This window comes from Leptosomus discolor, chromosome 2, assembly GCF_034619465.1.
Source record: "Leptosomus discolor isolate bLepDis1 chromosome 2, bLepDis1.hap2, whole genome shotgun sequence".
In the NCBI taxonomy this organism is placed as follows: Eukaryota; Metazoa; Chordata; class Aves; order Leptosomiformes; family Leptosomidae; genus Leptosomus; species Leptosomus discolor.
In genome coordinates this window covers 94,220,814-94,232,422 of record NC_141392.1, presented here as the reverse complement: position 1 = coordinate 94,232,422, position 11,609 = coordinate 94,220,814, and the positions used below count along the sequence as shown (strand labels likewise).

The window sequence follows — 11,609 nt, the reverse complement described above, 5'->3', positions numbered from 1 at the left end:
TATTTCACTTGAACACTACACATTTTTTTCTAATACTAAAGTCCATAAATTGAAGGCTATGTATAACTACCTACCTTATAGTTATGTTCCTCATACACAGGGTATAGATTTTCCCTATGCCGTTCAAGAAATAACTATGTAAAAACAGCACTATTAAGCTGACATTATTAGGCACTCAAGTTAAAAAGTCATAGGCAGAACATAAAGTCGTCCTCCCTGTGCGTACACGTGGGGTCAGAGTTCTTAACTACACAGACCAGTTTCATCTTAACGTTTCCTGTCCTCTTCTGCTCTGAAAGTAAGAAGCAAACATGAACAAGGGGACCCTAGTTCAAGTTCAGGGTATCACAAAAGGCTTCTCAGCACCTTTACAGCTTTAAAGAGGCAGTAGCTGCAGGAAGAATTCTCAGGGACATTCCTGCTCAGGCAAACTTAATACCTCCTTGAGCAATCTGGGTTACCCTTAAAAAAAAAATAAAATCTATGTACATACATTCCTTTCCTTACAAGTCCAGCACAAGCGAAGGAGGGATAAGTCTTTCTTCTTCCCTGCCTCTATAGGATGAAAAGAGCCTAATCTTTGTCCGTAGGTACCAAGATCTCTAACTGCCACTCTATTTGGTCCCAAGAAACAGTGCTACCTGGGGAAACCAATGGATGATGCACTGCCATGATGGGAATCAATGAAACAGAAAAATACCAGACGTTTTGTCTATCCTCTGACACCCTTGAAGACTTTGTCAGTTTTGAGTTATAAGATTTTAATAAAGTCCTGTAGCACTTTGACACTCAAACTGTAGTCAGCCACTTGCCTCATAACATTTCATTAAAAATACATTAAAGGCAGTGGATAATATATACACTTTTAAATAGAAAATACATAGAGAAATTTTAGACTATTTTAGACTCATCGTACCTGCATTATTTTGTAATTCATATTCTACACAATTAACTTGCTGGGTACTATCTTGTTTGACTGAATGCCATGAAGTAGAAGAGGCTACTGAGGGAAAGCTGACAGTCCTTCAGTGAAGAAAGTTGGGAAAGATCTTAAGCAGGAAATTCCTACCTGCTGGGGTCCAGCCAGGCCAGCAGAGTGGCCTGCCTCAGGTTTCAGCCAATCATCAAAACCACATTAAACTGTGCAAGACCTCTGATAGAGAGGAAACAGCTGGAAGGAAGCGGCAGGACAGCCTTTCTCTCCCAGACCAGCAACAGGGCGTTCAGCATTGTGCAGACCTTACCCAAAACCAGTCAAGAAATACCCAAGTTCAGGTAAAGATCCAGCTGGACAGGCCTGGTGACATTTTCTCTGATGGCTTTGATGACCAAGCAGTGCTTTGTGGTGAAGACACTGTTTTTCAGCTGTCCAGAGGCTTTCCAGGTGCTGAATCCAGCTGGGGAAGTTGTTTTATTACAGGCCATCAACAGAGAGTTTTCACACCTAGACCAAATCTGAGTGATCAAAGAGACCCCTCCCCCCAAATTAGTAGTAGCAACAGATCAGTCAAGAGAAGAGAGAACTTAACAGGGACTACAAGAAGTCTAAAGTGCAACTTCCCTTGTACCCAAAAGCTGTGGATACGGTTTCATTGTAAGTTAAACTTTTATTCAATGTACAATGATACCCAGCTGCATAGGACAATTTGATATCCGTTACTAAGTGTTTCCAACAAGGATGCTAAGGTAAAAGATGCTGTGCAAATACTGCCGTTAAACATGAACATAGTCCCTAAAAATATCCACTAGGGAAAAAAACTGTGCTCTCAAAATAATTTCTAGTCATTTCATAAAAGGAAATCAACATTTAAAGCATATTAAAAGAAATCTAAAAATTCTGATGTTCCAAGGCTTTCTAGTAAGGTACGCTTTTTTTTTTTTTTTTTAAAAATACTGGATGAATTTAATAGCAAAAAAATAGATAAGCTTTTCTACGCAATCTGTCTGGAAAAGATAAATTTATTAGCTTTGAATATACACGATTGTTTTAAAAAGCTACACCTGTTTGACTGCTGAGGTTGGAAAAAAAAATTCATTATCCTAACAGAAGCCTAATCTGAGCATTTGCAACAAGCATAGTCTCATGAACATTTTATACTACACTAGATGGAAATTTCACCTGAAACGAAGGAGCAATGAATAATTTGCTTCATTCAATATGAAACACAATGATTTTTAACCTCAGACTCATGATTTGAGATCATCCTTGGTTTTTGTGGTGGTCCCTCCTGAAAGCATATCCTTATCAAGGTTATCTTGTAGATCTGCCGTCGTGTTACTTGAAGAATTCTCAGTGTCACATAAATCTTCCTCTATAGTGCCTGGGTGATTTCCACAGTCACTGTTCAGATTTTCATCATCCTTTTTGGAATGAGAAGCGTCCTCCTTTCTGTCTGAAGTATCATGAATTTCTTCTGATTTTGAGAGCTCATTGGTAGCAGTGTCACTGTTCTTTCCACCGTTGTTCTGCCTAACAGCATCACAGTTCACTTCTTGTTCATCTAGGTCATTTTCTTCCTCGTTTCTTGTGAGTTCTACCTTTCTTTCTTCAGTTGTTTTACCAGCTGAGCTTCCACTTGCCGATGTATTCTTAGGCTCTTTTGGTTTCTTATGCTTAGAAATATAACTATTGTGAACAGAAACTGGAGATGCTGGCTTTTTACTTGCTTTGCTTCCCTCCGACTTCTGTTTTCTTGGGGGTCCCCAGATAAAATGCTCTGATGGCGTATAATGTTGCTGGGCAAATCTCAGGAGTTTCCTCCTTTCTCTTCGGTCTCTAATAGTATACACAAAATATTCTAGAGCACTTTGCTTAATGTTGGGAATGGTATCTTCCACAAGAGCTTCATGGAGAATAAATTTTACCAGGGGAGATTTGAAACTCTCGTATCCAAGCTCGCCAAGACTTTTCAGAATTCGAGTGATTCTCAAGTAGTTGTGCTGAGACCTTTGGAAGAAAAGGGTGGAAAAATTCCATTGAATTAGAAAAAAAAAAAAAGCAAATCACCTTACAGATACAGAACCGGAACTGCAATTCCTCACTCCTTTTTATCACTCCAGGTGTGTACTTCAGGCTTCCTGTACTTTAATTTCTCACAGCTGCTGAAGCTTGCTAGCACCTCCTTTGCTAGGATGTTCAGTGAAAATTAGTGCCTGTAAAATGCACTGAGGCAAAAGGCTGGAAAAAAAAATAAAATCAAAACGTGTACTGATTTTGATTCTTTCTGCTGTATGTGTTCTTTCTGAGGAGAAAGCCCAGTCACTTCCCAAAATAAGGGTTTTGTCACGTATTGCAGCAATACAGCTATAGAACAAGATTCACTGAAGCTATTTAAAAGTTGTGTCTCCAGTCTAGACTAACTACCTGCACTGCTGATACAGTCAGGGCTGGGAGAAGAAACAGGCACCTCTGGAGAGCAAGTCCCACTGTCATGGGACTGTGTGTCTAAGATAAATCAAATTATCTTCTGGAAGTGCTTGTGAAGAGCTCCTTCCCTCATAAAGCACATCCAAGTAAACCATAAACCTTAAATGCCTATATTTTAGGTGGCTAAAGTTAGGTAAAAAGTGTCACAATTCCGTACTTAAAACTGTGCAGCTACTCACTGGTGAAAACATAGGAATTAGAGTGTAAAGACATGCAGTGAGTAACATTTGGCCTTCCTGAAACTCCGATTTACCTGTGGCCTGAGTCTGAACCCACATCCATATTGGCTCATACAATATTTAAGTAAAATTATAATTAATTTATATAATTAATATTAAAAATAATCAATTATTCCCATTATTCACCAAAAATTATCTATCAGCAATTCTACCTACAAGCTTTCATTTGGATGGGAGAACAAAATACCACAGGAAAACAATCTTCAGCTCTAAGGTCAGAGGTATCAGGAAAGAGATCACTAGATTTGAAATGAATCCATATGTGACAAAATTTATTGCAAACTTATGCTCCACACAACGCTGATGAAAAGCAACAGATGTAATGTGCTGAAACTTGGGCTAAAGTTTGACTTAATGCGCGTCTAAATCTCTCCAGTTAAGCACTGCAATTAAGAAGTATTAAATACATAATACTGCATGTTTTAAGGAGGGAGGGAAATCTTGTTATTTAGTGTGGAGATATATAGGTGTGGAGAACCTGATTTTCTTAAAAAGAAATGTGAATACAAAGATTAGCCACTCGTTCTTTCTAGCTGAGAAGCAGCACTTTGGGATCAGGTGAAAATGCATTCAGTAGCATGACAAATTAATTTAGAACTGTGATCTTCTTCAGCATCATCTGAGGTTGTATTTTCAGGGAATTCATTGATGTCAGCGAGACTGTTAATGGGTGAAAGCACAATCAAAAAAAGGGGAAGGAGTGACATACACATACAGACATAAGCCAGGCACTGACTATTTCTTTTTCTCTTTTTCCTGGCAATCTTTGGAATATATATCTTCCCCTTCTCTAGAAAACAAAAGGCTAAAGAGATTCTGTGGCAATTCTAGAGAGTGGAGTGCATGTCATTACTTACTCATTCAAATGTTGAAATCTTTCTTGCCAGTTAGCAGCTCGTGCTACGTTTCCAGTTTTATCAATTAGTTTTATTCCAAAAAACTCCAACATCATTTTGTAAGCCAAAAGGAATCTTCTAATTGCTTCTTTTGTTTTCTTGAATTCCTAATAAACAAAGAATACATCCAAAATTCTAAGTGGCACTAAAGCAAGTATTTCTGCATTGTATAAAACAACTCTACAGAACAAAAAGCAGTTATGTATCAAAATTAACGTGACGGTTTGTATTGAGCTCAATTTGTATTACCTCGATTTCATATGTAGTTAATTCTTTAGCATAAAAGTTCAGACCTTGTTCCCTCAGTGGGAAAAGCCTGTTAAAAGAAAAAGCATATTACGGCTCAGAGGATATGAACACTTAATCAAATTAATGCTTTGAAACAGAAATAGGTAATAAGTGACCAACCACTGTATGTAGGTGTGGTTATGTTCCAGTTTTTCATAGTCTCCTTTCCATTTGTTTAGGACTTCCTCAATATAAACCCCTGCATAAAAATAATTTGAAAACTGTTAGGTAGCCGTCAAAACCAGCATTCAGCTACATAAAGTACATGCCATGTCAACATAACGATAGAATACATTAATTCTCTTTCACATACTGTGTGAAATGAGGTCTATTACAGCCATAAACAAACTCATTTTAATTTAAACTTAATTTAGTTACTAAAACTTAATTAAAAAGAAGGGATTTATCAAATTTTAGTATAAACAAAACCAACTGACTTATGCCAAGTTACTTAGCAGCAGAGGGTATGTGACAATGTCCCCAAAAGTTCTCATGTCCTAGATTCCTTTAGCACACTGACTGGTAATTAATAAACAACAGTGACAGAAAAAGGAGACGAAGTACATGTAAAAGGAAATTAATCATTCTTTGCACTGAGACTGCGGTCATGAAATTCAGTCATGGGTCAGGGCACTTTTCCAGGCACTGCACAAAGTACATTAAAGGATGTTCCTTGTTCCAAAACTTGTACAGTCTGTTTCAATGAATGAACACTCAGTGTTAGCCTGTTTCTACTCTGAAACTAACAGCTTTTCCCACTGACACGTGGCTTTCACAAAGTCAAATAGCAAAGGAGCGGCCTAAAAAGTGCAAAGCCCCATGTAGATAGTCTCTTACTATACATTTGAGATCTCTCTCTCCCCCCCAGTGAAAATTTCCACTTGGGTCTCAATGACAAAGGAGAACTCATTTGGTACTTTTCTTCAAGAAATGGAGAAAGCAGACAGCCAAAGGGGCTGCTAAGAACACGGGGTTTCCAGTGCAGGCAAGGCTGGAAAAGGACCTTGCAAAGAGGACCTCCTGCCATCGCCACACTGCATCCAACCTACATTACAAGTGAACGGAAAAATGCTGCTCAATTCCAGGGCAGAGAGACAGACGGAGCAGCTCTGAGTCAGAACCACAGGCTAAATCTGTAGGTCATGGAATTAAACTTCAGATCTAGTATTGCACTAGAAATGTCTTTTTTTTAGTAACGTTCTCCAGCAGTTCAGTCCCTAATGTGGTAGCTTAGACTCTTGCTGAACACTCTCACAGATCCAGACTCAGGTCAAGGTGGTGGCTACTCTTTCTCATTCTCAATAAAAACTTCTACATAACCAGAGCTCGCAGATATCAACACTTCAGCCTCCATGGCCTATCGGCTACCTCTGACACTGCTAACTGTGGCTTTCTCCTAAAATATTAAGAGAAATTTTATTCCTCACAAATTTTAGGAGGGAAGCTCTTCTCTAGCTTTCATGACTATCTCTTCTTGTGGCTAATCCTCTTGAATTCATTTTGCACGTTAAAGGATCCTCCTCAACCTTTTCTGGCTTTCAGTTTCAGGTTCAGGTGGTCCTCAGGTTCTCATGGACCTCAGTGCCCTTCTCTTTCTTTCTGCATCTGTTCTCTGTGTAACATCTCCCGAATCTGTTACCTCTGTACTGGCAATTCACAGATCTAACTTCTTCCAGTCAAACTAAAAACACAGCATCTGCCTGTGGATATCTAGATAAAGCTCAGGATGACTAAAACAAAGGTCTTATCTTTCTTTCACATAACCTGACTTCTTTTCTCACTTGCTGAGCATACTATCACTATCTTGCCTACAAACAGCTCTCATCTTCAACCTTCCAACATGTACATCTTTACATCCTTCTGTATAACAACATTCCTTCCCACCCAGCTTCCTATCAGAACTCTGACATTTTGCATCTCAACATCCCTCTTCCTGACCTTGAAAAATGCTCTCTTGTCACACTTACATCTACCCGGAATGCTGCTGGTGAGATCATGTTTCTAGACTGCAGCTTTTCCATATCGCCTCTCTTTTTGCTTTGCATTCTTCCACTGTGAAGCCCTTTTCGGTAACATCAAACAAAAACTGTATGCCTTCACTTCCAAAGCCTTCTGTCACCTGTCCCTTCCTACCTTATCAGAACCCATTTGTTGCTATGATCCTGCCTCGATGGCAGCCTCCACATCTCGCTAATTCGGTGCCCCAATGTGCACTTCAGTATTTCCTCCCAAGCTGCTCTCATGCAGAGAGGATCTTTCTGCAAAGATCTTTAAAGCAACCTCCTCACCATTCTTTTAAAACTCTCGAAAGCTTATTTTTGGCCTGCAAAATTTTTTTTGCCAATGTCTAAGCTCTCATGTGCCGAGACTCCTGTTTATCATTCTAACCAAGACCGTTTTACTGTCTCATTCTGCTTCCCCATCTGTCTGCTACCCTCTTGTCTCTCATACTTTGACTGCAAACTCTCTAGAGCAGCATTTGGCACCTTTCAGCTCGTCCTGTTTTTGTGCAGAATCCTGCATACGAGGCTCCGGCTCCACTACCACTAGGGACTTTGAGAAATTATTTTATTTTTGTTATCATAATAATCTCACATAAGGTAGTTACAACACATTCTTTTTCCCTTACGTAGTGCTAGGGATAACACCCTTATCGCTGCCACTCCTTTTCAAGCAGCAAGAGTTTGTGCAGCGTAGCAGAACAACTTTATCTTTGTTTAATAAAAGGTAGCGCCACTACTGTAAGAGAGTGGTAGAAACAATGCCCTGTACTACATCATGCTGAAAACGTATGAGAAAAGCACCGCCTCCCTAGAGCAAAAGCCAACTCTGGTTTAAGCATAACCTGCTCCCGTGTCATCAACACGCTACCCCAACATGGGAGGGTCAAGTTGTACAATATATAACTATACACCTTTAATTTGTCAGCACCGCAGTTATCACTACAGTTTCACTTTGCTACTATTATTAGTGAGCATTCTTTTGTTATCACTATTATTGCCACAGGTTACTCACCATCAGGTTTAAATGGGATTTTATTTTTGTAAAAGCGGAGATTACACAAGTCATTTTGATATCGAAGATCTTTAAAGTTCTGCTAAAAAAAAGGAAATAGGACATCATCAGCCTACAAAAACCTATCAAGAGTATCCAGAAAGCGATATCGTGCTCTTTGAATAATTTGAGGACAAAATAATTTCAGAGTTTTAGGAACCAGAGTTTTACTCATGCACCTAAATCTCAGGTTAAGGATCTGCAAGTGACTTCTGGCTGGTACCTTCTCCTGCCAAGGCAGAGGTTAAAGCATCAAGCACAGCAGCACCTTCCCTTCAGTCTCAAGGACCTCGAGAGAGAAATAAGAAGTCCAGACCCTATAATCTACCCTCTTCGATGTTAAAGGCACAAGCCTTTTTCTGGGCTCCTACTGCTGTTCCCAGGCTTACACATCCCGTGTGTTTGCACACACACCTGAGATGAAGAGACACTGCACTAGTTTCACTCCTCTCCCACTGGCATACGTTGGGCCTCTGCATCAGCTTTTTGATTCTCATTTCTAGTATTTATTAGACACCACAAAGGTTTAGGAATGTTTGGGTTGTGTGCTATCTTCTACCAAAAAGGCAATTTTAAACCATAAAATATTCTTACTGGATACTGGTGTCGGTACTTGTATAAATCTCTTGCTGCGTAGAAACTTCTCTTTGGCTTGGCTGTCAGCTCAGCTCCATCACCACTCTGAAACAGTCAGAAAGTAGATCATAACCATACACAAACACACTAAATAGCAAATTCGTCTAATATTAAAATAATTCTTTTTCATGAGGGATTTCAGCAATGTCAACCAACACAAGTGCATGTATTTGCCTACTGTTTGATCACACACTGACCCTGCTGAATACTTAACACCACACGCTTTAAACCTAAATAAAAAAATTAAATAAAATACAAAAGCAAGACTATGAAATGTCCTTCCAATGAGATTGAACAGGTTGTCATTTCCAAATGCAAGACTTCAAAGTAACCTCGCAAGTGCTAGCACAAGATGAAATAAGTAACTGAACATGAAAACGCAGAGATACTACTCATTTTGAACGGGAAATCATACTATTTGCAAAGACTATTTGTCACATGTACATTGACTTAATTGCTACCAATGCATCCTGTGGAAGAAAATGAATAGTCGTGGACAAGCCAAATTGCAGTTCTAACACCTTCTTGAACCATTTTCTATTATTTGTTTCTCAGAACTTAAATCTAAAGCCTAGTAAGAAGAACCACAAAACCCCAAAACAAAAATCTGCTTAGAGAAAATACATATGTACAAGCACTGGTACTGGCCCGCAGCTGTTGGGAAGCTGTGACCTGAAAAAACCAAAGCCCATCAACGTCGATGGAAATAATCCCACTGACTTCAGAGAACACTTGAAAAAGCTGCATGCATTGAAGAAAAACAGGAAACAAAGCAATAGCACATAGAGACTTCAACTTGCTACCAACAACTTTATTTTCTTTGGAATTTCTTTATGACCATACTGCAACGCAGAGTTTTGTATTCTTCAATCTCATAAAGTAAGTCTCTACACTAAAGCCAAAGGCCAAATGAGAAAAAAAAATAAAATCATTCCATTCCTTGCAATACACATGTAACAGGCTGAGGTCAAGCCTAAAAAGGGAAGTTCCCTGTGACTGAACTGGACATTTACTTTATTATTACCCATCCCATTGCTTATCAATAGCACATTAATGACAAACAAGCACCTGTTTTCATTCTTCCTTTTGCAAGACCAGCTTCGACCATACCTACATGCAAAACACACTTAAACAAGCAATACTCCTTGACACTCAGTTATCAGGCATTAGTATCACCATGTACCAACCAGAAAAGCGAAAAATGCTTATGCTTATTTAATTTTGCCCAGTTTCTGAACCAAATATAAGTGTAACACATCTAATAGGCTAAAATAAATAAATAAATAAATACCAAATTGGTCCACCCTGCATTCAATTCTAACTCCAATAAGATTATTGGCAAAGCAAACCTTTATTTCTTTAGGGTCGGCATTTTCAAAGGTTCCTAGAAGACAGAAACTTGCTCTGAAAATTCCTTACCTCGGACCCACCGAGGAGTCACAAATCTGCTGCCACGTACGATCCAACATTCAGATGTTTTAACCCATTTCATTAGGAGGCCAAGTTCAAGACTATGTTGAATTTAAAGCAGACCCCTCCCTAGAAACAGCAGCAGCGGGCCCGGCAACGACTTCAAGGCCTCAATTCCCCCGCCCCGAGTAGGTTACCACAACGAGGGGTGGGCCGGAGAAATCAGCTCGTTTGTACTTCAGGCGCAGAGCCGCTTTACCGCAAGCCGCTCTATGCCACCGGCGGGACCCCCGCCGCGGTGCCTCGGCCGCCGGCCGACCCCCGGGCCCGTGCCCCGGCCCGCCAGTGCCGCAGAACGGGGTGGGCGGCAGCGGGGCTGCCCCGGCCCTGCCCTCGGCTCGGCTCCGCCCGTTCTCCGGCGCCGGGGAACGCAGCGGGGCAGCGGCAGGAGCGCCCGGCCCGGCGCCAACGCGAAGTGCCGACAGTGCCGGCCCGTCCCCGCCGCCCCGCGCCCTCCCGGCCCGCCGCGGCCGCGCCCCCCCGGCTCGCCGCGGCACGGCCGCCGGGCCCACGGGCAGGGTGAGGCGGGGCCGCGCCCGGAGCTGGCGGTACCTGCTCGGGGTTGGTGGCGTCCGCCTCTGCCCGCTCCCCTTCCTCCGGCGGCGGGGACGGCGGCGGGGGGGGCTCCTGGGGCCGGCAGTCCGCCGCGGGCAGCTCGGCCGGCTCTTCCCCGCCTCCCGCGGCGGTGCACACCCCCTCCTGCCGCCGCGGCTCCCCGCCGGGTTCCGCCGCCTCGGGCTCCGAGTCGGTCTCCCAGGTGGAGTCGCAGTCCTCCACCGTGGTGGGCTCCTTGAAGCTGACCCCGCTCAGCAGGCTGCCCATCGGGCAGGGCAGGGCTGGGCTGGGCCGGGCCCACCGCCGCCGCCGCGCCGCCCGGAGGCCGCGGAGGCCGAGGGCTGGGAGCGGCCGCGGGCTGCCTACGGCTGCGGCATGGCGGGGCGGGGCGGCGGCGGCCGGGGCTGCTCCCCCGCCCGGCCCCGGCCCACGGACACGCGCAGGGCGGAGCTGGAAGCTCCGGGATTGCCACAGGAGACACGCCCGCCCGCCCCACGCCGCCCGGTGCGCCCGGCCCTGGCGGCGGGCACCGCCGGTACCGGACCGCCGGCGCCGCGGAGACGTGCGGGGAGTCCCAGCGCCGCCGGCCCCGGCAGCGCTCGCCCGGCCGCGGGGTCTTAGAGCCGCCGGGGGAGGGTGCCGCGGGGCTGGGGCCGCCCCGGGGAAACCCGCGGGGAGATGGCGGAAAGGACCCCTCCGAGGAGGTGCGCCCGAGGGGATTTCGCCTCTTGCAGACCTCGGTGTCCCCTAAAGGGCTGGGAGAAAATTCGCAAGGGGGTGCGGATGTTTACCGGGAAGAGTGAGGATGGCAGCTGCCCCAGAGCAGTGGGCTGTCAAGGAGGTGCTTGTTGGTGACAGAAGCAGTTGTGTTACCAGCAGTGTGCAAGCACGGGCTGTCCACTCCACACGGGAAGGGTTGCAGTGAGGTGGACCTCCAGGAACACATCGGTGCAAGAGGAGGCAGGAACGGAGGGGGCAATAGGGTGGTGAACAGCCAGTTTTGGCTGCTCCTAAAACACCTGAGACTTTGTGGATAAAGCTGAC

At 43.8% G+C, this 11,609-nt stretch overlaps 1 protein-coding gene across 1 annotated transcript; it reads right to left on the bottom strand.

The window, feature by feature from the left end:
* Window positions 1-2,187: 2,187 nt before the first annotated feature.
* On the bottom strand, window positions 2,188-10,832 carry OGFRL1 (opioid growth factor receptor like 1). Its single transcript, XM_086461479.1, has 7 exons — window positions 10,563-10,832; window positions 8,499-8,585; window positions 7,866-7,947; window positions 4,971-5,049; window positions 4,812-4,878; window positions 4,524-4,669; window positions 2,188-2,947 (listed from the first exon to the last, which is right to left on the bottom strand). The coding sequence occupies exons 1-7, from the start codon at window positions 10,830-10,832 to the stop codon at window positions 2,188-2,190; spliced, it is 1,491 nt and encodes a 496-aa protein (XP_086317605.1).
* Between the last annotated feature and the right edge of the window lie 777 nt (window positions 10,833-11,609).

Coding starts and splice junctions, on each gene's coding strand:
- OGFRL1 (XM_086461479.1), bottom strand. CDS start 10,832: ATGGGCAGCCTGCTGAGCGGGGTCAGCTTCAAGGAGCCCACCACGGTG. Junction 7,948..8,498: donor AGTACCGACACCAGTATCCA/GTAAGAATATTT, acceptor CCTTTTTTTTAG/CAGAACTTTAAAGATCTTCG. Junction 5,050..7,865: donor AATCCCATTTAAACCTGATG/GTGAGTAACCTG, acceptor ATTTTTATGCAG/GGGTTTATATTGAGGAAGTC.